The sequence below is a fragment of the Pelobates fuscus genome, chromosome 2 (assembly GCF_036172605.1).
Source record: "Pelobates fuscus isolate aPelFus1 chromosome 2, aPelFus1.pri, whole genome shotgun sequence".
Taxonomy (NCBI): domain Eukaryota; kingdom Metazoa; phylum Chordata; class Amphibia; order Anura; family Pelobatidae; genus Pelobates; species Pelobates fuscus.
In genome coordinates, this window is record NC_086318.1 from 24,441,081 (window position 1) to 24,467,091 (window position 26,011).

General features: G+C 45.3%; 1 protein-coding gene across 1 annotated transcript in view; it reads left to right on the forward strand.

Moving 5' to 3' along the window:
- Positions 1-3,252: 3,252 nt before the first annotated feature.
- The window catches only part of MTMR9 (myotubularin related protein 9), a 36,488-nt gene continuing 13,729 nt past the window's right edge, over positions 3,253-26,011 (forward strand). Inside the window, exons 1-4 of the mRNA XM_063442014.1 lie at positions 3,253-3,521; positions 4,669-4,777; positions 10,349-10,474; positions 13,853-14,026. Of these exons, the coding sequence (XP_063298084.1) occupies positions 3,340-3,521; positions 4,669-4,777; positions 10,349-10,474; positions 13,853-14,026 (591 nt within the window). The 5' untranslated portion in view covers positions 3,253-3,339. The remainder of the gene's footprint in view (positions 3,522-4,668; positions 4,778-10,348; positions 10,475-13,852; positions 14,027-26,011) is intronic.

The following is a 26,011-nucleotide window of genomic DNA, read 5'->3' on the forward strand; positions in this document are numbered from 1 at the left end:
ACTGCTTGCCCGCCTTTTGCCCTGTGACTATGGACCCTGGGAGATTTGGCCCGTTCAATTCAGTATGATAGGAGTTATGTATTTTTGTATCCTTTTGTGTTTTACTGGTAACGTGCTCAATGGAGTCTGCCTCTATCCCTGGATATAATTGGATTATTTTCCACATTGTCTCCAGGATAGAGGGCTATGTAAAACCAGTTTGGGCCAGATAGCCATGCTGCCAGCCAGGCCCCAAAAGATACTTTACTAACTTCTGAACCCCTGGTCTGATTCATGCCATTTTTTGATATGTTGTTTATGTGAATGTGATGTATATTTTAGAAGTTATAAATATGCTGTAAAAAGTAAATTTTTCCTGCCTGTGATAAATTACATTAACCCATTGTGTTCAGTAATGATATCACAGGCAGAGGGGAGGATTTTATGTGTTTGTGCTGGGTGTGCCTTCTGTTTTACTGTACGGGATTGGTTACACGTTGTCCCTCCCTGTGGGATGTCCCCTTGCATGGGGACTTGCATAAAAGTCTGTGTGTGTTAATTAAAGTCAGATCATCTTGAACCTTTCTTGAAGCCTTGGCTCATGCTTGGGGGATGGTATAACTACACTCTGGGTATTGCTATAATCACATACTCCCCAGAGTCAGCTCTTGCAAGAGCTTAATTTGTTCCTGCTACGCTCTCTGAATTTAGGAGAGGATCACCCACTGAGAGCTGGATCCTGGTCGTGGATCCAGGGTGGGTGGAGATGGCGAAACCCCGGCGCAGCTGTATCGCTGGAAGTGGGGTATGCAGTGCTGATGGTGTCGATTGGAGTGCTTGGAGTCCTCAGCGAGCACTAGGAGCATCGATTGGCGGAGGTACTCAGTCGGAGTGCCAGCGTTCCATCACATACACAATGCACATTACTGTGAGTTTTATTGCTGTTGGAGTTTGGGGTACACTCACACACGATGCGCATTACTGTGAGTTTTATTGCTGTTGGGGTTTGGGGTGCACTCACACACAATGCACATTACTGTGAGTTTTATTGCTGTTGAGTTTTGGGGTGCAGTCATACACAATGCACATTACTGTGAGTTTTATTGCTGTTGAGGTTTGGGGTGCACTCATACACAATGCACATTACTGTGAGTTTTATTACTGTTGGGGTTTGGGGTGCACTCACACCCAATGCACATTATGGTGAGTTTTATTGCTGTTGGGGTTTGGGGTGCACTCATACACAATGCACATTACTGTGAGTCATAAGCGTGCGCAGCCTATTGCATTAGGGTGTGCACCCTAAAGCACAAACACACATGCCGCGTATATATGTGTGTGTATATATATATATATAAAAAAATATATATATATATATTTATATATACACACATCTACATACATACACTGCTGTGTGTGTGTGAGGGTGCTGTTAGTGTGTGTGTGTGTCTGTGCTGCCATGCCTGATCCCTGGTGGTCCTTGTGTGAGTGAACTCTAGCCTACAGGGCTAGAGTTGACTCTCACAAGATCTGAGCATTGCCACGGCAACGCTCCGACCTCGCCAGCGGAACTGCTGGCTAGAGCTCCCTGGGTTCTCTCCTGCATGTGGGCCGGTGAGCAGGGCTGGACTGGGACAAAAAGTTAGCCCAGGCAGAGCAGCCCACTAGTAAAGGGTGGGCCAGAAAGGTGGCGCCTTATATTGCCAACAATGACAAGCACCACCCGCCCTCCCAATTGTTATGTTAGTGTGATGCCCCACCAGAGCATTCAGTGCTCTCTGATAGAGAAAAAGTCCTAGTGACTTGTCTCTGGTGTCCCCAGTAGTGGGTACCGGAGAACACTCTCACACTGTGGAGCTCTGTGATACCCTCATACTGTGGAGCTCTGTGATTCCTCATACTGTGGAGCTCTGGGATACTCTCATACTGAGGAGCTCTGTGATACCCACACACTGTGGAGCTCTGTGATACTCCCATACTGTGGAGCTCTGTGATACCCTCATACTGTGGAGCTCTGTGATACCCTCATACTGTGGAGCTCTGGGATACCCTCATACTGTGGAGCTCTGGGATACTCTCATACTGTGGAGCTCTGTGATACTCTCATACTGTGGAGCTCTGGGATACTCTCATACGGTGGAGCTCTGGGATACGTTCATACTGTGGAGCTCTGGGATACTCTCATACGGTGGAGCTCTGGCATACTCTCATACTGTGGAGCTCTGGGATACTCTCATACGGTGGAGCTCTGCGATACCTTCATACTGTGGAGCTCTGGGATACTCTCATACTGTGGAGCTCTGGGATACTCTCGCTCTGGGATACTCTCATACTGTGGAGCTCTGTGATACCCTCATACTGTGGAGCTCTTTGATACTCTCATACTGTGGAGCTCTGGGATACTGTCATACTGTGGAGCTCTGGGATACTGTCATACGGTGGAGCTCTGGGATACTCTCATACTGTGGAGCTCTGGGATACTCTCATACGGTGGAGCTCTGTGATACTCTCATACTGTGGAGCTCTGGGATACTCTCATACGGTGGAGCTGTGGGATACCCTCATACTGTGGAGCTATGGGATACCCTCATACTGTGGAGCTCTGTGATACTCACTCTCTGGAGCTCTGTGATACTCTCATACCGTGGAGCTCTGGGATACTCTCATACGGTGGAGCTTTGTGATACTGTCATACTGTGGAGCTCTGTGATACTCTCATACTGTGGAGCTCTGGGATACTCATACTGTGGAGCTCTGGGATACTCTCATACGGTGGAGCTCTGTGATACTCATACTGTGGAGCTCTGTGATACTCTCATACTGTGGAGCTCTGTGATACTCTCACACTGTGGAGCTCTGGGATACTCTCACACTGTGGAGCTCTGTGATACTCTCACACTGTGGAGCTCTGGGATACTCTCACACTGTGGAGCTCTGGGATACTCTCACACTGTGGAGCTCTGTGATACTCTCATACTGTGGAGCTCTGTGATACTCTCACACTGTGGAGCTCTGGGATACTCTCACACTGTGGAGCTCTGTGATATGCACAGTCAGTACACCTTGTACTGTTGAGCTGTTCAGTTGCCCTCCTGTCCGTGTGCTGTTTGTTATTAAAGTTGATTGACTCGCGCCTGCGCAGTGTGGTCCATAGACATGTCTATGGTGTGGTCCGGGATCTGTCCGTGTGGAGTTTGTTAATAAAGTTGATTGACTGGCGCCTGCGCAGTGCGTTCCGGGAGCTGTCGGTGTATTTGTTGTTAATAAAGTTGATTGACTGGCGCCTGCGCAGTGCGGTCGGGGAGCTGTCAGTGCGGTATGATAGAGTGGTGCTGAGTATGTCCCGGGCCGAGCTGTGACATGGAGTTCGCCGAGCTGATTAAGACTCCCCGGGTGGACAATGTGCTCCTGCACCGGCCCTTCCACCCGGCGGTGGGTGGCACTCTGTGTCTGACCGGCCACCACCTCATCCTCAGCTCCCGGCAGGACAACATGGAGGAACTCTGGCTCTTACACTCCAACATAGACTGCATCGACAGGAGGTGAGTGAGCACTCATACTCACACAAACTGCATCGACAGGAGGTGAGTGAGCACTCATACTCACACTCATACTCACACAAACTGCATCGACAGGAGGTGAGTGAGCACTCACACTCACACAGACTGCATCGACAGGAGGTGAGTGAGCACTCATACTCACACTCATACTCACACTCACACAAACTGCATCGACAGGAGGTGAGTGAGCACTCATACTCACACAAACTGCATCGACAGGAGGTGAGTGAGCACTCACACTCACACAGACTGCATCGACAGGAGGTGAGTGAGCACTCATACTCACACTCATACTCACACAGACTGCATCGACAGGAGGTGAGTGAGCACTCACACTCATATAGACTGCATCGACAGGTGAGTGAGCACTCATACTCACACAGACTGCATCGACAGGAGGTGAGTGAGCACTCATACTCACACAGACTGCATCGACAGGAGGTGAGTGAGCACTCATACTCACACAGACTGCATCGACAGGAGGTGAGTGAGCACTCATACTCACACATAGACTGCATCGACAGGAGGTGAGTGAGCACTCATACTCACACACAGACTGCATCGACAGGAGGTGAGTGAGCACTCATACTCACACACAGACTGCATCGACAGGAGGTGAGTGAGCACTCATACTCACACACAGACTGCATCGACAGGAGGTGAGTGAGCACTCATACTCACACATAGACTGCATCGACAGGAGGTGAGTGAGCACTCGCACTCATACTCACACATAGACTGCATCGACAGGAGGTGAGTGAGCACTCGCACTCATACTCACACATAGACTGCATCGACAGGAGGTGAGTGAGCACTCGCACTCATACTCACAAGCTGTAGTGCTTTAGCCAATCATGTTGCACACCTAATTTTCCTCATGCGTTACCTTGCAATGCAAATCTATTATAAAGCAGCTGTCCCCTTCTGGGTGTCTTTGCATAATTCCAAAGACCCTAGATGTGACGACTTTGCCGTGAAGTGCAGGGGAAGGTGACATTAACTTACCATCAACTACTTTTGGATCCTCTGTACCTCCTCCAGCTTCATCTGCCTGGAGATCACAACAGTTCACAGCAGTTTTATTGTATTTGAGCCCCTTTTGTGCATTGACAACTTTATGTAATTTCAGGTTTGTAGGTACAGCTGGTACGATCACCATTAAGTGCAAGGACCTGCGCATAATTCAGTTGGAAATCACCGGGATGGACGAATGTCTGAATATAGCAAGTTCAATTGAGGTAACTAAAATTTTTAATTTTTTTTTTAATATTTTTATTGTGCAGGTACCGTAGGTACATGAGATTTCCATACGCCACAACAGCGTTCATATAGATACACATACAGACGTTTGCGTGGCATTAGTGCGTGCACATTTTTTAAAGTATAAACAAAGTTGCTATAACAAGCTTAACATTGGTTAACAGTTACTGCACTGTAGTGTAGTGTGCAAGTGAGTTAGGTTTGTGTTGCTGTATACTACCGCAGTATAGTAAAAGCTTGAACATACAGGTCTGGAGGAAAGCAAGACTGATTAATCAATAATAGGATACTGCAGACATGTGAGTATTAATAAAATAGATAGGAAAGTAAATATACAAGCAATGCTGAATGGTTAGTACAGTTAACCCCCTAGGCTTTACTTCCTTAGTCAAAGCTACATTATGCGTATTATCACAAGTTCCTAGCAACAGTAGTGTTAAAATTGTGTGAGAATCAATATGAATCAGTATGAGAGATCTTAGAGATGGAGTAAAGAATGAAAGGTGAGTTGTAACAAAAGGAAGGAAACATAAAATAAAATACTTTGGTCCTTATTCTCAGATATGTTGGTGTCTGAATAGGGGTGGTATGGCATGGTCAGAAAGTCCAGCGTTAGCCTATGCCCCGGCTTGGGTGGAAATTAAGGCTGTTCGTGGGTTGTGCCATGCTGGAGCTGCCCTGGGTCATGGTGAGAGCCGTCGTGGGGCCACAGACTTGGGTCTTCTGTCTCGAGGCCAGGTCTCTCTGATGTAAGGGACGGCTGGTGCTCTTGTTGTATCGACGCCGCCAGCGGCGGTGGGTCCTCAACCTCCGTGGCAGATGTCGGGGTATTATGCCCCTGGTGGCTTTGAGCCCAGTCTGGTCCAGTTGAGCTGTATCAGGTGTGTGGCGTGGGAGTTCGCTCTGAGGGGGCCCGCTCACCTCCTGCTGCTCTCTGTTGCACTCTTCCTCTTGGTTTTGGCGCGGTGTCTCCATTTCACGGGCCTCTAGCTTTGCCCAGAAGTTAGCAAAGAGCCTGTCTACATTGTAGAGTAGACGCTCAAACGTATTTTGGAGTGACATTGTGATTTGTTTCGTGTCAGGAGTCTCCGCCATTTTGAGATTTTTGGCAGTTGTTTGATCCTGTCGCTTGGTGGCTTTTTGTAGCCGACTAGTTGATGCTGGGTATGTCAGGGGGGGACCGGGATGACCCCCACCGGTCCAAAGGGGGGGGGGGGACAGCCTTGGACTATGTGCACTCCGCTGGGTCTCTCCTCTGCCCATGCTTGTGTAGGCCGCAAGCCTGATTGTCGGCGTTCCGGTGCCTAAACGGCTGGAGTTTGGTATCGCTGGATGCACCGTCGAACCCTTGTCTGGGTGGTCGTCGGTGGCAGGTCGGATTGGCAAGTGGCCCAGGTAAATCTGTACTTAACGGTCCCATCTTGTGGAGCTCAGGCGATACACGTCTGATCAGCTCTGCATCCAGGCTCCGCCCCCGAGGTAACTAAAATTTAGTCTCCATCCCCTTCCTGTGTACATGCTGTGTGTTCAATATTTTTTAGTTCTTACTTGCATTGAAGCTGTGCAATATATTTTCTCACAGTATTCTAATGTTTAATTAAAATGACAAGCCATACTTTTCAAGCATTTCCAACCAATCCAAAAAAGAAATAAAACAAAGATAATCACTTTAAAACAACGCATGACATTATCAGCTTGGCCAATTAGCCTATGTGTGTCTGTGAAGTGCACACTGTTGGACATGTGTAATCCAGCACTACAAGGTTCAAAGATTCCGGCGACGTTGGACGTCCTCATGCATAGCATGAGGACGTCCAGCGTCGTTTAAAACACTTTTCGTGTTCTAAGAACACGGAAGTCTATCTAGTGGCTGTCTCAACCTTGAAACTATTGTTTTATGTCGTTGATCCAAATAAGGTACAAATAAAACCCCAGTTGTAGCCATTTCCAATTATGCCACGCAAAGGGAAAACAATTCCTTCTTGACTCCATAATGACATTCCAATTTCTCCTTGGATCAGCAATCTGTTCACATATATATCAATTATATCCGTGAATGTTCTGTTCTTGCAGAAAAACATCCAAGCCTTTTAAAAATTAACTATAGAATCTGATTTTACAACCTCTTTAGGTAGAGAATTACACACTTTTAAGTTTGCATAAAGATTATAATTCGTGTCCCCTCTGTGAAGTTTTCCCAACTAATATTTGTGTTGCTTACACAATATGGGACTAAATATCCACTAGTAAGGGACACAATTACTACATTATTTTGTTGTTTCTTCAGTGATCTGATATCTGTGTACTAGTTCGGGTAGTGGGCAAGCCTAGTGGTTATATGAATACCCCCCTGTTCTGAGTATCCATATCACAATGTGATGCCTGCGGAGGCACAGTGTAGCTTCACTTTATTACTTCATGTATTATCAATTTGTGATTGAGTAAACGCAACCTGCCATTTCATCTGTTACAAATCATTATCTCGTTGGTAACATTATAGCTTCCTGACTTCCCCATTTCTATCACATAGGACAGTGCTGCCAAAATCATACAGTGTTAATTCATTTGTCTCTCCAATGCTATTTACTTTAGGTACCAAATAGACACATGAGCTACCTACTCAGAGAGGTTTTTGGGAACGAAAAAGGGTTTATAGTATATTCATCTTCAAGGATCATGGACCTAACACTATGACTACTGTAATATAGATTTGATCTAAGCAGCATTCACAGATTACTCCCAGCTAAGTACATGTGGTGAGGTTAAACCCACAACACTCTATTATTGATTCAGTTTTTAGGTAATATACCCTATTTTATGCAAAGATAGACCTTTATCTTTACACATTTGTTTTGCTTTATCAGAGCAGGTATTTCTCGGGTGATAACATTATAGACTGCAGTTATTTTATGTAAACATTGGTACCAGCAGGAAATTCAGTCCAGGTACCACTGTCTACACATGTGACATACTCACTGATGCTGACTGTTTATACAACATGGACTATTAATTTACTACAGTGCTGGATCTGTCCATAATGTATGCATCTTAGGGGAATGATCTTCAGTATATATCCCTATTTAGCTGATACCTATTATGGATTTTACCTTTATGTGGGATTGATTTTAATAAAGGATTTTGGGTAAATTTGATTGGCAGTGCCACCCATTTTTCAAAGGAACACTATAGATTTAGAAATACAAATCAGTATTCCCCACGCTATAGTGCCCCTGTCCCTAACCTATTGAGTCCCACCACTGTCTGGTGAATAAAGGGTTAAAAACCTTCTTCACTTAACTCTTTCCAGGGCCTCTTCCTGCGTCATCTTGGCGATGGTGGAGTCTTAGGCACCGGTGCTTCCTGGGTGCCTAAAACTCTGCTAGGAACCAGGAAGCACCTCTAGTTGCAGGGACACTGCACCCAGACCACTTCAATGAGATGAAGGGGCCTGGGTGCCTATAATTTGTTACCTTGGCTGCTATACATAAGGAAAATACTACCTGAAAGGTGTAACGAGATTCAGACGCAGAGAGCGCAATATAAAAGCAGATTAGATTTAATTTATTTTTGGTGACCGAGCCACATTAATTACCATGCCTGTATGGATGCTTTGTATATCACAATGTTTATGGCCCAGTGATAGACCATGAATTATTTGTATTTTATCAGAAGGAAGTCAGCACTGGCCAGGTGACTAGATGGCAGTTATGAATAACTGTAACATAACCAACACACATAGCCTTGCCCATCAAAGAAATGCAAAGACATTTTTTTTTTAAGCTGCTAATGGGATGGTGTAACACTTTGTAGGATGAGTCTGATTATTGCTTTATATCAATATTAATTCAAGTGACTCTATCACCTCAATCTTGCCTTTCTACTATTGTTTCCTCTTTAAGTATATGTTCTTCATTTCTGATCCTTTTCTCTTTAAACAAAAGACAAAGTGGGAGCAACTTTCTTATGTATTTTCCTATTCTTGACAAATGTGACGAAAGGGTGAAGCTTAAGGCAAGCTCCACTTCCTTTGTAAAGCTAACCAAGGGTGAAGCTTACCGCAAGCTCCACCCAGGGCCGGTTCAAGGATTCTTGCCATCCTCTGCAACAATCCATTTTGCCGCCCCCTCATGAATGCAACGTTATTCCCTCAGAGGTTTATTCAGTAAATGCTGAATTGCGAAGAAGATACATTTTGGGAAGGAGACACACTGGGTATACATTAAAGGGAGCTTATTGAAGTGGTTTGCAGTGTCTTTATGGCACTTAGCGCTGGAATGTAAAACATTGCAGTTTTAGAGAAACGGCAATGTTTACATTGCAGCACCAAGTCTTCCTCCAGTGGCCCAATACATAAATTCCCCAACACACTTTCCAATACATACACACAGACTGCCTTATACATAAATTCATACACTCGTACTGCCTAATGCATCCATCCATACGCACATACTGCTTAATAAATATATATCCATACACGCATAATGCCTAATACACAGTGTAACTTACACACTCACTAACACTCTCACTAAAGTACACCGTGTGACTTACACACCCAGTTACACACACTCACTGACATTCATAGTGTCACTAACACACTCTCACTGGCATACAGAAACAGTGTCACATACACACTCTCAGCCTGCAGGATGTGGTTTTGTTTCTGGAGGGAGGAGCAGGAGAGCCGGGCACTCTGAGCACAGGCTGCTTTCTCCTCCCTTCACAGTAAGGATCGACCGATTCATCGGTTCGGACGATATTCCAGATTTTGGCAAATATCGGTATTGGTCTCTATTGATACTGATATTGCCGATAATGTGAGAGGTGGCGGTGGTTCAGCACACGCAGGGCACAGGTGACTGCCATAAGGCGCACCAGCGCGGGAGCGCAACAATCGAGTGACTGGCAGGAAGGAAGCGCACAGCACTCCCCCCTACCAGTCAGTGTAGCCTGGTCGAGCAGAGCGTCCGCGGTGCAGGAAACTGAAGCTCCTATACAGCGGTCTGCTCCGCTCGGCCACGCTACAAGAAAGGTAATAAGGCACACCAGTGAGGAGAGAGGACCACTAAGGGGGAGTGATGGACACTAAAGGACAGGGAGGGAGAGCCAGGATACCTGGTTATGTCCCGGCTTCCCCTTTCTGAAGGAAGCAGCGTGCTCTGCTCGGGTGCTGGGGATACAGTACACCTCGCATCCTGAGAAGGTAATTGGCAGAGAGGAGACCAGCAGATGAACGGGTGCGCAGGGTGGTGTTTAAGAGCCACTCGCCCAGATAACAGCAGGACAGCCCACCAGGAAACCTCTCCGGGGCGCCCCCAGCAGGGCCACGCCCCAAGCGAATGTCATATTTATTTGCCTAATTGTAGTCCTGGCCCGGCTCCACTCCCTTTGTCAAGATTGCCAAGTGTAGGGAAAATGCATAAGACAAGTAGTCCACACTTTGTATTGTGTCTTAAAAAAAGATATGGATCGGAAATGAAGAAAAGAACAGATTATGGAAGGGGAAACCCTACTAGGCATCTGAGCTGATTCCGGTTTCTTTCCTTCTTCAGGCCTTGTCCACACTGGATTCTATCACACTGATGTACCCTTTCTTCTATCGCCCCATGTTTGAAGTCACAGAGGACGGCTGGAACTCATTCCTTCCAGAACAAGAATTTGAACTTCTTAGTTCAGAGGTAAGAATTGCTAATATGTTTTATTTATAGTCCTAAAACCTCAATGTTGATGCAATAGCAAATGCTTTCTGCGGGTATACAAATTCAGATTTAATTATTTGGCATCAGTAGCTCTCTTTGCATCTTAAACTGGTTCAGACAAACTACAAAAAAAATGCAAGTTGCATAATTTTTTACAGTAAAAGTTGTAGATGCATTGTACAAGCTTACATCAGTGGTGGGAAAGACTGACAGTGAAACAAGACATACCCTCCCCCCTTCCTTGCCACACACAGTTGTAAATTCCTTTTAAGTAACTGTCTTATTGCTCTTCCTTAGAACCAAACCCAAATCCATGCCTGCAACAAGTAGGCCATTTAATTTCACTTTGTTCTGACCACCTTGGTTCCTTCTAACTATATAGCATGCACCTCCAGCTGTTTGGAACCACATCTATCACCTCCTCATTCACTTCATGTGTTACCAGCTGCTGCAGTTACACCAGTAATTATCTCTGCCATCACATACACATTCCTCTGCTTCCTCTTGTCTCATCTCCCCAGTTTAAGCTTTAGATTGTAAGCTTACGGGCAGGGTCCTCTACCTGTTGTGTTTGTCTTTTTCCCAATTGTACAGCGCTGCGGAATATGTTGGCGCTTTATAAATGCCAGTAATAAATATCTAGCTCCTAATTTAGTAGCAAAGACCGAAATTCTGAACTTTCCCATCTGCTAATCTACTAGCCCCCTTTCTTGAATTCTACTTTTCATAAAGTTCTGTTTACTTAGACTGTGCCAGGGAGATGTGTGGCAGGCTAGCGTGGCTAGAGAATGCATTCATAAAATAAATAAATGTGGCCATCTGTGCATTGTGTAGAGACTAATTCAAATTTATTTCATGTACATCAGTACTTAACTATATCAACAGCTATTTCAGATAAATTCCTGCTTCTTTCTAATATTTATTTTCATGACATTTTCATGTATTTATTGCCAGCTGATTAAAATAATTGTATTAGTTTTATACATATGGGGCTGCATTTTACAGTTATGGAAAGGGGATATTTGACAATTAATGGACACATAAAAATTAACAGAGACAAGTGATAAAGAAGGTCCTGTTCAAACGAGCTTACAATCTCCGAAGACGGGATAAAGACATACAAGAGAAATACCAGCATGTCACAGGGGAGGAGGGACTGATGGATGAGATGTGTCAAAAGAGGCTAGTAAAAGTCATGTGTGGAAAACCTTTGTGGAATATGCAAATTGCCTTTTGGATAATCTAGTGTGAGCAAAAAAGAAAAAATCTGTGAAACTCCTAATGTAGTAGATCCCAACATCACCAGCTAAAATACTACGGTCCCACACCCAGGATATGTGGACGTGGCCATGTCGTGTTTTTTGTTTTTTAATACCCGTTCCCGGAAAAATCTTTTTCCATTATTTTCAATTCCAGCACAGCCAAACTATGTTGACAATTGTCTTTTCGTCTTCACAGGGAATAGACTTCAAGGATTTGAAGTAATTTTTATTAAATAAATAATGGAAAACTTGCGTACATCCCTTTTTTTTTTTTTTTTTTAATATATATATATGTATTTGATGGGGGAATGCTGCAAGCAATTTATTTATTTGCATAACAAACGGATATTTGTCCCGTCTGAATCCAGGTGTTCACTCCCTGTCTCAGGACACAACTGTCATACATATTTTTAAAGAAAACAATCTGATGACATTTATAAACGATGGACAGAAAAATATTCTGATTGGATTTGAAAGCCGAGGAACTTGCAGTCCTCCTTACTGACTAGTAAAATGAATTTATTGAGTGCTCGCTGACACAGGAGTGGAATTAGTGAGATGAATCAGCCTGGCCATTGTGGACGGATGAAGTCTTTAGCGGGGCTGAAAGCCAGTGAGAGGAGAAACCTCTAATGAAATACATCAGAAAATCATGACATGAGGCTTCCTGGAGGATGCTGAAGGTCACTGTGAGCAGGACATAATTTAACCCTTTACATTCAATATACCAAATCATTGTCCCTAAAGGGTCATGAACTTCCTGATGTTTTAAATTTTTTTTTAAAATTAAAAAAACATTAAGGGTCATTGTAAGCATCAAAATCACTTTATATCGCTGGTGGTTAAAGGAACACTATTGGGCAAGCATGTCAAACTCAAAGGCTAGCATAGACCAAATAAACCAGGTTTAAGTTTATGTGGGACGCAAAAAAATAAAGAAAAAAGAAAACTTAAAGTAGAGTAAAAAACAAGCGGACTACACTCACATTGCCGCTGCCAGTATGTGACTCCGTTGTCCAGCCTCTGGTATACCCCCACTACTCCTTGAAACCCTGTGAAGGTGGAGCACGTTGATGTCACATCTGAATGTGACGTGGCGTTGCGTGCCTCCGTGCACCTCCCGGTCCTCCACTGCCCAGCGGCAGCCATCGCAACACTGACAGACACCCACACACGCATGCGCTAGCAGTGTGAAACATAACAGACTGAACTCCCTCACCCGCGCCAGCGTCCTCTCATCCGAGGCCGGATACATTTTTAGCAGAGTAGGCACCTGCAATGTGGGGCGAGCACTTGCCTTAATATGTCAAGCTCGTGGCACGCTGGCAAGGTTTGACATGCTTGCTATAGGGTCATGAACACAAACTTGTATTCCTGACCCTTTAGCCCCCCGGTCTCCCCATGACTCCCTACATATAGTAAAATTTTACTTGTGTTCAAGTCTGAAGCTGCTGGTTCTGCCCCTGAACTGCCTCTGTCTTCTGACATCATCAGAAGTGGCGGTCTGAGCCAATCACAATGCTTCCCCATAGGATTGTCTGAGACTGTTAATGAGGCTGATCAAGGGCAGAGCCAGCACAAGTCAAACACAGCCCTGGCCAATCAGCATCTCCTCATAGAGATGAATTGAATCTATGCATCTCTATGAGGAAAGTTCAGTGTCTGCAGCACTGCCCAAGGAAGCACCTCTAGCAGGCATCTGAGTGGCCAGTGGAGTTATCACTAGGCTGTAATGTAAACACTGCATTTTCTCTGAAAAGACAGTGTTTACACCAAAAAGCCTGAAGGGAATGATTCTACTCACCAGAACAAATTCAATGAGCTGTAGTTTTTCTGGTGACTACAGTGTACCAGTAAGGTGCATGGACCCTGTACATGCATGCTTCCTTTTTAAAGCTCAGTTATTTTCTCAGACAATTAAATATACATATTTTTTTCATTAATTTTTTTGCATTATTTTAATGCATTATCTGTGAATTTCATTTAAGAAAGGGTAGCATTTTAAACTGAATGTTTTATAGTTTGAGCGATCTATTATGATTTACTGTAGTATGAAGAGTCATGTCGGTAAAAATACTTGTATGTTTTTTTTCAGACAGATGAGTGGAGACTCAGTCGTGTGAATCAAGATTTCTCAGTCTGCCCGTCTTACCCCTCAGTTGTTGTTGTTCCAAAGTCAATCGATGATGAGTCCCTTAAGAAGGTGTCCCAGTTTCGTCAAGGGGGACGATTTCCAGTCCTTAGTTACTTTCATCGGAAGAATGGCATGGTAAGTAGCATTTTCCCCCAAATATAACATTACATTAAACATTTTAATGGGGCCTTTCCAGCCCCAGGACCTGACATGATCCACAACTACTGGATAAAGAACGCTTAGCAGCACAAATAACCAGCTACTAGCAACAGGCTCCCACCCTGACTGGCTAACACAAGGCAGAACAAGTGCTGGCCAACCAACCAACAAGGAACGGAAGACTGCAGTTGTGGTGGATGTGGCAAAACCCAGTGACTATAACATCAGGAAGAAGGAACATAAGAAGGTGGGCAAATACCAAGGACTGAAAGAAGAACTAGAAAGGATGTTGAAGGTGAAGGCAGTAGTAGTCCCAGTTGTGATAGGAGCACTTGGGGCTGTGACTCCCAAGTTGGGGGAGTGGCTTCAACATATTCCAAAAGAGTGCAGTTCTAGGAACAGCTAAGATACTGCACAGAACCCTCAAACTCCCACACCTCTGGTAGAGAACACGAGAATGAGGAATAAACATACCACCCTGAAAGGGGGGAGAAAATCAAATATATATATATATATATATATATATATATATATATATATATATATATATATATATATATATATATATATACACACACACACACTTCGTTATATATGAGTGGAGACTCAGTCGTGTGAATCAGTCTGCAAATCTTACCCCTCAGTTGTTGTTCTTGGATCAATGAAGTCCTTTTATCATCACATTGATTTACAGATAGCATCTTCTTTTAGAACGTGCTTTTCAGTACAAATTGACATAAACCTCTTATGAATATCACCGGAAGATGATTCAATAAAATGGCCAAAAAGGGGTTGCACGCATTGTCTCATTCTTATCTGCTACTGTTATGCATACCGAGAAAATGCCATGGCATTCTTGATCTGTTTCTTCTTCTCAGATTTATTATCCTTATTAATACACATTTATACATGCTTTGAAGCACCAGGATGAGAGAGGGCAATGAATCAGAATGTTTAATCGGAGCTTTACAAACACAAAAGGCACTCACGGAAGCTGCCTGAGATACTATTAAAATATCAATGTCTATAATTTAACCACTTAAGGACCACATTACAGTCTGTGTCCTGCAGGACGGTGGATTTAATGTTATTGTTTGGAAGGATATGTTACCTGAAACATTTCCATAGTGTTCTATAGACTGAAGCTGTCATTGGATGTTATTTATTTATTCCTTTTCACTGTTTTATGTTACTCTTTATAGTGAATTTCCACCAAATGCTTTGGAACTTAAATCCTGAAGAGGTGGTTTTGTCAGAGTCTATACAGATGTTTAAATTTCAATTGGATAAATACTTGCAAAAACATAACATACAGGGATATAATTTCTAATTAGTGGGGTGTGGCAAATCTAGCCACTTCTGGACTATATGCAATATAGGTTGTCCGTAGGCTGACTGTATGATGTGTTCCGTTAAATGTGTATGTATTGTGCTATGGCCGTTCGCACGCTGGCAGCCGTACGCTGCCAGCGTACCAGCATTCGTACGACGAAAACACGGCTATCCTGGCCATTCGCCGTACGAATACGGGCTCCCCAGGTCGACCACACACTCCCAAGTCGTGTGGTACCAAGTAACCGATTGCAACATTGTTGCAATCGGTAATTAAGGGCTCTCCTAGGTGGCCGTCGATCCACTACCGACCATGCGGCGGTCGGCCATCTTGGATCCTTTGTCTCTGCAGCGGTGTTCGGTCGTCGAGAGCCTGGACTTGAAAACGGCTACTCGATGATCCGAGCCCCGCTGGAGTTCCAGAGCGTTCGGGAGTCCCGCGTTCGGTACATTATATGTCCCGTACTTATTCGGTACTTTTAAACCAACGTTCCTGTTTAAATGTATTATGTGCGGCGTTCGGTCAATTCAGCTGGGATCGGAGCGGTATTCTCACAAAGTGTGCGCTCCGACCCCAGCTATCTACCGAACGTTCGATTATTCCAAAGTACCGAATATTATGTGAATTATGGATTTTAGAGTCAATTGTCGGTTTTGCTACACGAGGGGATAATCCACTTAGTCGTCCATTTTAGTGGGAGTATCCCTCTCGTGTCGCAATGCCTGTTGGGAAAGTCACAATGCATGTTGGGAGAAATCCCCTGGATGATCTGTGTGGAAACCCCTTGCATGGGGAACTGTATAAATACGCTGCTTGTGAATAAACCGAGTTAGTTGACTCCCAAACTGTGTTTCGTCCGGTTATTGGGAGGATTGGGAATATTGCCTTGCTTCCTACTCTGACTGTGGATTTCCTGAAGATACCAACGGATGTCGTGGACGATTATACCGCATACCGTTACAATTGGTGGCAAGCGACGGGATCCGAACCTTACAGCCGAAAAAGCAGCGTTCGTGTAAACTGGAACTACCGAACAAGGAAAGCAAGGGCAATTCGTATGGAGATTGACTACACCATACTGAAACGACAGACTTTAAAAGAGCTACTGGAAGCCAGGGGCAAGATAGCCAGCAACAAATCTAAGGCTGTGCTGATCGCGGAACTAATGGAGGGAGACAGAGCCCGCAGCGCTACACCTCCACCAGCCAAGGAAGAGACCCCATTCCAAAAAGAGCTACGAACCAGGTTGGAGTTTCTGCCGCAACCAGTATCGTTGGAAATGCTGACCGTGATGATATCGGATGTACAAGACTATCTGCTGGCAACCAACCCACCAGCAACCCCACCTAGGGCAGAGTCTGTTACTGCCTCCACCTATGGACAAATAAAGCCCAAAGTCCCACATCACGCCTTTAAAGCGTTTTGTGAAGAAAAGGACGAAATCGATGGGTACTTACAGGATTTTGAGCGGCTGTGCGATTTGCACGATCTGGAACCCGCAGTATGGGTACCGCTGCTGGCCGGTAAATTATCGGGTAGGGCAGCTGAAGCCTACCGTGCTGTACCTCGAGAGGACAGCAAAGATTACCCTAAAGTAAAGAGGGCGATCTTGGAGAGGTATGCTATCACCCCAGAAGCATACCGGCGCAAGTTCAGGGGCTTGCGCAAACCGGAGAAAGATTCTCACGCAGAGTGGGCACACAAGCTGGATCAAGCATCGCAAGGATGGATACAGGCCAGCAACGCCACTAATATGGAGGAGTTACGACAGCTTATGCTACTGGAGCAGTTTTTTAATGGCTTGTCCCCAGACGCACAAGAATGGGTGAGAGACCGTAAACCCTTCACCCTACCCGAAGCCGCTAGATTGGCGGATCAGCATTTTGATGCCCGGAGGCATCACGGATCACAGAATAAGGCCCTCCCTCGGATTACCGGGCCACCCCATAATTTTACTCCTACCGGCCCCACTGTACCCCTGCACAGGCCAGCACTGAATACTCCACCACCCCCCTCCCGATACAACGGCCGGGCTAACATTCAGTGTCACACCTGCAAGCAGTGGGGACACATTTCTCGGGAGTGCACCCAAAACCGGAGCCGGCAGGCTTGGAATCAGGTGCGACAAAATTTGGCACCAAGGGCTGCTGCACACCATTACCAGGTAGCCCCCGTCACCCAAGAATTGCTGAGCGCTCAAGTTGAGGAGCCGCTAGGGGTGCTCCACGAAGTAATGTCGGTCCGAGCCACCGACAACCGACAACATCATCGGCAGCTAGTAACCCTAGAGGGCAAGGAGGTACAAGGGCTCAGGGATTCGGGAGCCACTTTGACTTTGGTTGCACCACATTTGGTCCCGGGCGCAACCCACACTGGCGGGTCAGTGGCAGTACGGGTGGCCGGGGGAGCAGTATACCGGCTACCGACTGCCAAAGTACACTTGGATTGGGGTGTGGGAGAGGGGACTGTGGAAGTAGGGCTTATGCAAAATTTACCTGCAGATGTTGTGCTGGGGAATGACTTAGGCCAAATGACTTCCGCTTTTATTCCCCAGACTCCCTATCAGGAGGCACACCCCGTAACCACCCGACAACAGGCTCGCACCACGGCTACACCGATACACTCTGAGGCTCAGGTAAGAGACCATGCTCCCCAACCGACCCCCATGTCCTGGGATACCCCGACTACATTTGCGACCGAAGTCCAGACCGACCCCACCCTCCAAGTATATAGAGACCGGGCACAAACAGACCAAACCGGGCTAGAGGGGGAGCGGTACATCTGGGAGAAGGAGTTGTTATACCGTGTCACGACTAAAGATGTGGGGGGGTCTGTCACCCTGACTAACAAGCAGCTAGTGGTACCGCAAAAGTATAGACAGGAGCTGCTTAGAATTGCGCATGACATTCCCTTGTCAGGACACCTAGGGATGACCCGTACCCGGTACCGCTTAACGCATGCCTTCTTCTGGCCCGGCATCTCGCAGGATGTGCGCCAGTATTGCACCTCTTGCGACGTATGTCAGAGAGTAGGTAAACGAGGGGATCGCCACAAGGCCAAGCTATGTCCCCTACCCATTATCGCAGAGCCCTTCAGCCGCGTAGCGGTAGATATCGTAGGGCCCCTGCCAAAACCCAGTCCCTCTGGCAAAAGGTACATTCTGACTGTAGTGGATTACGCCACCAGGTACCCCGAAGCTGTGGCCCTCACTAATATACATGCCGAGACCGTAGCGGAGGCATTAATGAAAGTGTTTTCCCGGGTAGGGTTCCCCCAAGAGATAATCTCGGACCGAGGTACCCAGTTTACGGCCGAAGTTACTCAACATATGTGGAAGGTATGTGGCATTAAGCCAATAGTTAATTCCGCCTACCACCCCCAGTCCAATGGGTTATGTGAGAGGTTCAACGGGACACTGAAGCAGATGCTTCGGACGTTCGGGGAGACCCACAAAGACTGGGAGAGGTTTCTACCTCACCTACTCTTTGCTTATAGAGAGGTTCCCCAGGAGTCGACCGGATTCTCCCCGTTTGAATTACTATTTGGGAGGAGGGTGCGGGGACCCTTGAACTTAATTAGGGAGCATTGGGAGGGAGAGAGTACTACCAACGAGACCCCTATCATATCATACGTCCTGGAATTCAGGGACCGTCTGGAGGCGCTCACTCAGGCTGTACACACCAACCTCCAGGCGGCCCAGCAACGACAGCGACGCTGGTACGATAGAGGAGCCCGAGACCGCAGCTTTCAGGTGGGACAGAAGGTTTTAATTTTAAAACCTGTCCGCACAGACAAGCTGCAGGCCATCTGGCAAGGCCCATACCAGGTAGTGGAGCAGCGATGCGACACTACCTATGTGATCGGCCCCTGCTCAGGGGTAGGGAAGAGACGCATGCTCCACGTGAACCTGCTCAAACCCTACCATGAGAGGATCGAGGATGTGACGGCCATCTGCGCCTCCTCCCTAGAGGATCAGGAGAACCTACCCTTACCTGACCTACTAGAACCCGAGGCACCGATAGAGCCCTCCCAGGGAGTTCAGCTGGGGGAGCGGCTAAGCGCCCATGAGCGTGCCCAGGTACAAGCGCTGATCGAAGCCAAAGGGGCTACCTTCTCCAATTTACCTGGTTACACTCCGCTAGCCACTCACCGAGTAGACACCCTGGGACAGCTACCTATGAGACAGGCTCCATATAGGGTTCCGGAATCCGTCCGTACCCATATGAAAGCCGAGCTAGATGAGATGTTACAGCTAGGGGTTATCGAACCCTCCGATAGCCCCTGGGCATCGCCGGTAGTCCTAGTACCGAAGAAGGATGGCACCACTCGGTTCTGTGTCGACTACCGGAGGCTAAATGACAAAACGGTGTCTGATGCCTACCCGATGCCCCGGATAGACGAGCTGTTAGATAAGATGGCACGGGGCCAGTATCTCACTACCATTGATTTGTGTAAGGGATACTGGCAAATTCCACTAGCCGATGACGCCGTCCCCAAGTCGGCGTTTGTCACTCCGTTTGGCCTGTACCATTTCAAGGTCATGCCCTTCGGAATGAAAAACGCTCCGGCTACCTTTCAGCGGATGGTAGATCGGCTACTGGACGGGTTCCAAGAGTATGCCTGTGCCTATCTAGATGACATAGCCATCTTTAGCCAGACCTGGGAGGACCACCTACACCACATAGGGGCGATCCTAGATCGTATTGGGGAGGCTGGGTTAACATTAAAGCCTAGCAAGTGCCACATAGGTATGGCTGAGGTGCAGTATCTGGGACACCGAGTAGGGTGTGGGCAGCAGAGACCCGAGCCAGCCAAGATTGAGGCCGTAGCAAAGTGGCCTACCCCCAGGACTAAGACTCAGGTGCTGGCGTTTTTAGGGACGGCCGGCTACTACCGGAAGTTTGTTCCAGACTATAGCACCCTGGCCAAACCCCTGACGGACTTGACTAAAAAGAACCTTCCCCGACAGGTTGTCTGGGCCCCAGAGTGTGAGCAGGCATTCCAGCAACTCAAAACGGCTCTAACTAATGCTCCTGTGTTGACGGCTCCTGATCCAACTAAAAGATTTCTTGTTCACACAGACGCTTCAATGTTTGGATTGGGAGCAGTACTGAGCCAAGTGGGAGCCGATGGCGGAGAACACCCCGTAGCTTACCTAAGCCGCAAGTTACTACCGCGTGAAGTGAGCTACGCTGCCATCGAGAAAGAATGCCTGGCCGTGGTGTGGGCCCTCAAAAAGTTACAGCCATATTTGTACGGACAACCTTTTTCCTTACTCACAGATCACAACCCGTTAGTGTGGCTGAACCGTGTATCTGGGGACAATGCCCGGCTGCTGCGCTGGAGTTTGGCGCTGCAGCCCTTTGACTTTACCATTCACTATCGGCCCGGAAAACAAAACGGTAACGCTGACGGGTTATCCAGACAGACTGAACTCGAGAAGTGATCTGTGAGTACTCTCCCGGACATCCCCAAGCCGATCCGTTGGGATCAGACTGTGTATGCCGGCTTGGTTCTGGGGGAGCATTGTGGCAAATCTAGCCACTTCTGGACTATATGCAATATAGGTTGTCCGTAGGCTGACTGTATGATGTGTTCCGTTAAATGTGTATGTATTGTGCTATGGCCGTTCGCACGCTGGCAGCCGTACGCTGCCAGCGTACCAGCATTCGTACGACGAAAACACGGCTATCCTGGCCATTCGCCGTACGAATACGGGCTCCCCAGGTCGACCACACACTCCCAAGTCGTGTGGTACCAAGTAACCGATTGCAACATTGTTGCAATCGGTAATTAAGGGCTCTCCTAGGTGGCCGTCGATCCACTACCGACCATGCGGCGGTCGGCCATCTTGGATCCTTTGTCTCTGCAGCGGTGTTCGGTCGTCGAGAGCCTGGACTTGAAAACGGCTACTCGATGATCCGAGCCCCGCTGGAGTTCCAGAGCGTTCGGGAGTCCCGCGTTCGGTACATTATATGTCCCGTACTTATTCGGTACTTTTAAACCAACGTTCCTGTTTAAATGTATTATGTGCGGCGTTCGGTCAATTCAGCTGGGATCGGAGCGGTATTCTCACAAAGTGTGCGCTCCGACCCCAGCTATCTACCGAACGTTCGATTATTCCAAAGTACCGAATATTATGTGAATTATGGATTTTAGAGTCAATTGTCGGTTTTGCTACACGAGGGGATAATCCACTTAGTCGTCCATTTTAGTGGGAGTATCCCTCTCGTGTCGCAATGCCTGTTGGGAAAGTCACAATGCATGTTGGGAGAAATCCCCTGGATGATCTGTGTGGAAACCCCTTGCATGGGGAACTGTATAAATACGCTGCTTGTGAATAAACCGAGTTAGTTGACTCCCAAACTGTGTTTCGTCCGGTTATTGGGAGGATTGGGAATATTGCCTTGCTTCCTACTCTGACTGTGGATTTCCTGAAGATACCAACGGATGTCGTGGACGATTATACCGCATACCGTTACATGGGGTAATAGCTGCTTGATCCAAGGAGACTTCTGACTGCTATTTTAGGGTCAAGAAATAATTTTTTCCTAGTTTGTGGCAAAATTGCTTCAGACTGGGTTTTTTTGCCTTCTTTTGGCTCACCAGCAAAAACATGTGAGGAAGGCTGAACTTGATGGACACATGTCTCTTTGCAGCTATGTAACTAACTATGTAAAGGGTCATTCTGAGTACCAAAACCACTGTATCTTAATGTGTTGTCTTTTCTCTGGCAATGTAGAACACTGCTGTTTCTGACAAGTGTCAATGCTTACATTTGACGGCAAATACACAGGTGCTTCCTCAAGATTTTTTTATTTTTAAAAGTCTTTATGTCCGAATATGGCTAATGCTTCTAGCGAAGCTTTGGATTGCAGGAAATATGCCATAGGTCTGCAGTGCTTTGTATTTATTTTAAACAAAGTCTGGGCCTATAATCTAAAAATAGAAAGGAGCATACCTGATTTAAAGCGAAATTACAAACAGCCTTGTTTTTTTGTTGTTTTGTTTTTTATATAATTCTTTTTGTGCCCAGCTCACAAACCCACGAGGGCTTGCATGAATAAACCGGAAGAGAAATATTAGATAAGATACATAACAGCAAGGTTAAACAGGTATACATTTTCTCAGAGTGACATAGTTTGGAGCTGGGGTTTTTATTTTTTAAGATATCTAAGGACTTATCCAAATATGTCTCCTCGAGACCTGGCCTAGGTGGGCTTACAGAGAGCCTTATCGGAGGGTCGTGGGTGATATCATGCCCATCAGGTCTGCTGTGTGGGCTTAGGGTATCCCTGGCCAGAACATGTAATAAGAACAAACAAACTAGAAGGAAACATATCTGAGACTGTACAATTGTTATAATTGTGATGGCTGTGCCTTTTAGTTCTATCTACCTGCCAGCTATTTACTAACCCTGTGTATCTGGGATATAGCTCTTTACTAACCCTGTATATCTGGGATATAGCTCTTTACTAAACCTGTATATCTGGGCTATAGCTCTTTACTAACCCTGTATATCTGGGATACAGCCCTTTACTAAACCTGTATATCTGGGCTATAGCTCTTTACTAACCCTGTATATCTGGGATACAGCCCTTTACTAACCCTGTATATCTGGGATACAGCCCTTTACTAAACCTGTATATCTGGGATACAGCCCTTTACTAACCCTGTATATCTGGGATACAGCCCTTTACTAACCCTGTATATCTGGGCTATAGCTCTTTACTAAACCTGTATATCTGGGCTATAGCTCTTTACTAACCCTGTATATCTGGGCTATAGCTCTTTACTAACCCTGTATATCTGGGATACAGCCCTTTACTAACCCTGTATATCTGTGATATAGCTCTTTACTAAACCTGTATATCTGGGCTATAGCTCTTTACTAACCCTGTATATCTGGGATACAGCCCTTTACTAACCCTGTATATCTGTGATATAGCTCTGTACTAACCCTGTATATATGGGATATAGCTCTTTACTAACCCTGTATATCTGGGATATAGCTATTTACTAACACTGTATATATGAGATATAGCTCTTTACTAACCCTGTATATCTGGGATATAGCTCTTTACTAACCCTGTATATCTGGGCTATAGCTCTTTACTAACCCTGTATATCTGGGATATAGCTCTTTACTAACCCTGTATATCTGGGCTATAGCTCTTTACTAACCCTGTATATCTGGGCTATAGCTCTTTACTAACCCTGTATATCTGGGCTATAGCTCTTTACTAACCCTGTATATCTGGGATATAGCTCTTTACTAACCCTGTATATCTGGGATATAGCTCTTTACTAACCCTGTATATCTGGGATATAGCTCTTTACTAACCCTGTATATCTGGGATATAGCTATTTAATAACCCTGTATATCTGGGCTATAGCTCTTTACTAATTCTGTATATCTGGGATATAGCTATTTACTAACCCTGTATATCTGGGATATAGCTCTTTACTAACCCTGTATATCTGGGATATAACTCTTTACTAACCCTGTATATCTGGGCTATAGCTCTTTACTAACCCTGTATATCTGGGATATAGCTCTTTACTAACCCTGTATATCTGGGATATAGCTCTTTACTAACCCTGTATATCTGGGCTATAGCTCTTTACTAACCCTGTATATCTGGGCTATAGCTCTTTACTAACCCTGTATATCTGGGATATAGCTCTTTACTAACCCTGTATATCTGGGATATAGCTCTTTACTAATCCTGTATATCTGGGCTATAGCTCTTTACTAACCCTGTATATCTGGGATACAGCTATTTACTAACCCTGTATATCTGGGCTATAACTCTTTACTAACCCTGTATATCTGGGATATAGCTCTTTACTAACCCTGTATATCTGTGATATAGCTCTTTACTAACCCTGTATATCTGGGATATAGCTCTTTACTAACCCTGTATATCTGGGATACAGCTATTTACTAACCCTGTATATCTGGGATACAGCTATTTACTAACCCTGTATATCTGGGATATAGCTCTTTACTAACCCTGTATATCTGTGATATAGCTCTTTACTAATCCTGTATATCTGGGCTATAGCTCTTTACTAACCCTGTATATCTGGGATACAGCTATTTACTAACCCTGTATATCTGGGCTATAACTCTTTACTAACCCTGTATATCTGGGATATAGCTCTTTACTAACCCTGTATATCTGGGATATAGCTCTTTACTAACCCTGTATATCTGGGCTATAGCTCTTTACTAACCCTGTATATCTGGGATACAGCTATTTACTAACCCTGTATATCTGGGATACAGCTATTTACTAACCCTGTATATCTGGGATACAGCTATTTACTAACCCTGTATATCTGGGATATAGCTCTTTACTAACCCTGTATATCTGTGATATAGCTCTTTACTAACCCTGTATATCTGGGATATAGCTCTTTACTAACCCTGTATATCTGGGATATAGCTCTTTACTAACCCTGTATATCTGGGATATAGCTCTTTACTAACCCTGTATATCTGGGCTATAGCTCTTTACTAACCCTGTATATCTGGGATATAGCTCTTTACTAACCCTGTATATCTGGGATATAGCTCTTTACTAACCCTGTATATCTGGGATATAACTCTTTACTAACCCTGTACATCTGGGATATAACTATTTACTAACCCTGCACATCTGGCATATAGCTGGGCTCTTTACTAACCCTGTATATCTGGGCTATAACTATTTACTAACCCTGTATATCTGGGCTATAACTATTTACTAACCCTGTATATCTGGGCTATAACTATTTACTAACCCTGTATATCTGGGATATAGCTATTTACTAACCCTGTATATCTGGGATATAGCTATTTACTAAACCTGTATATCTGGGCTATAGCTCTTTACTAACCCTGTATATCTGGGATACAGCCCTTTACTAACCCTGTATATCTGTGATATAGCTCTTTACTAAACCTGTATATCTGGGCTATAGCTCTTTACTAACCCTGTATATCTGGGATACAGCCCTTTACTAAACCTGTATATCTGGGATACAGCCCTTTACTAAACCTGTATATCTGGGATACAGCCCTTTACTAACCCTGTATATCTGGGCTATAGCTCTTTACTAAACCTGTATATCTGGGCTATAGCTCTTTACTAACCCTGTATATCTGGGCTATAGCTCTTTACTAACCCTGTATATCTGGGATACAGCCCTTTACTAACCCTGTATATCTGTCATATAGCTCTTTACTAAACCTGTATATCTGGGCTATAGCTCTTTACTAACCCTGTATATCTGGGATACAGCCCTTTACTAACCCTGTATATCTGTGATATAGCTCTGTACTAACCCTGTATATATGGGATATAGCTCTTTACTAACCCTGTATATCTGGGATATAGCTATTTACTAACCCTGTATATCTGGGATATAGCTATTTACTAACACTGTATATATGGGATATAGCTCTTTACTAACCCTGTATATCTGGGATATAGCTCTTTACTAACCCTGTATATCTGGGCTATAGCTCTTTACTAACCCTGTATATCTGGGATATAGCTCTTTACTAACCCTGTATATCTGGGCTATAGCTCTTTACTAACCCTGTATATCTGGGCTATAGCTCTTTACTAACCCTGTAT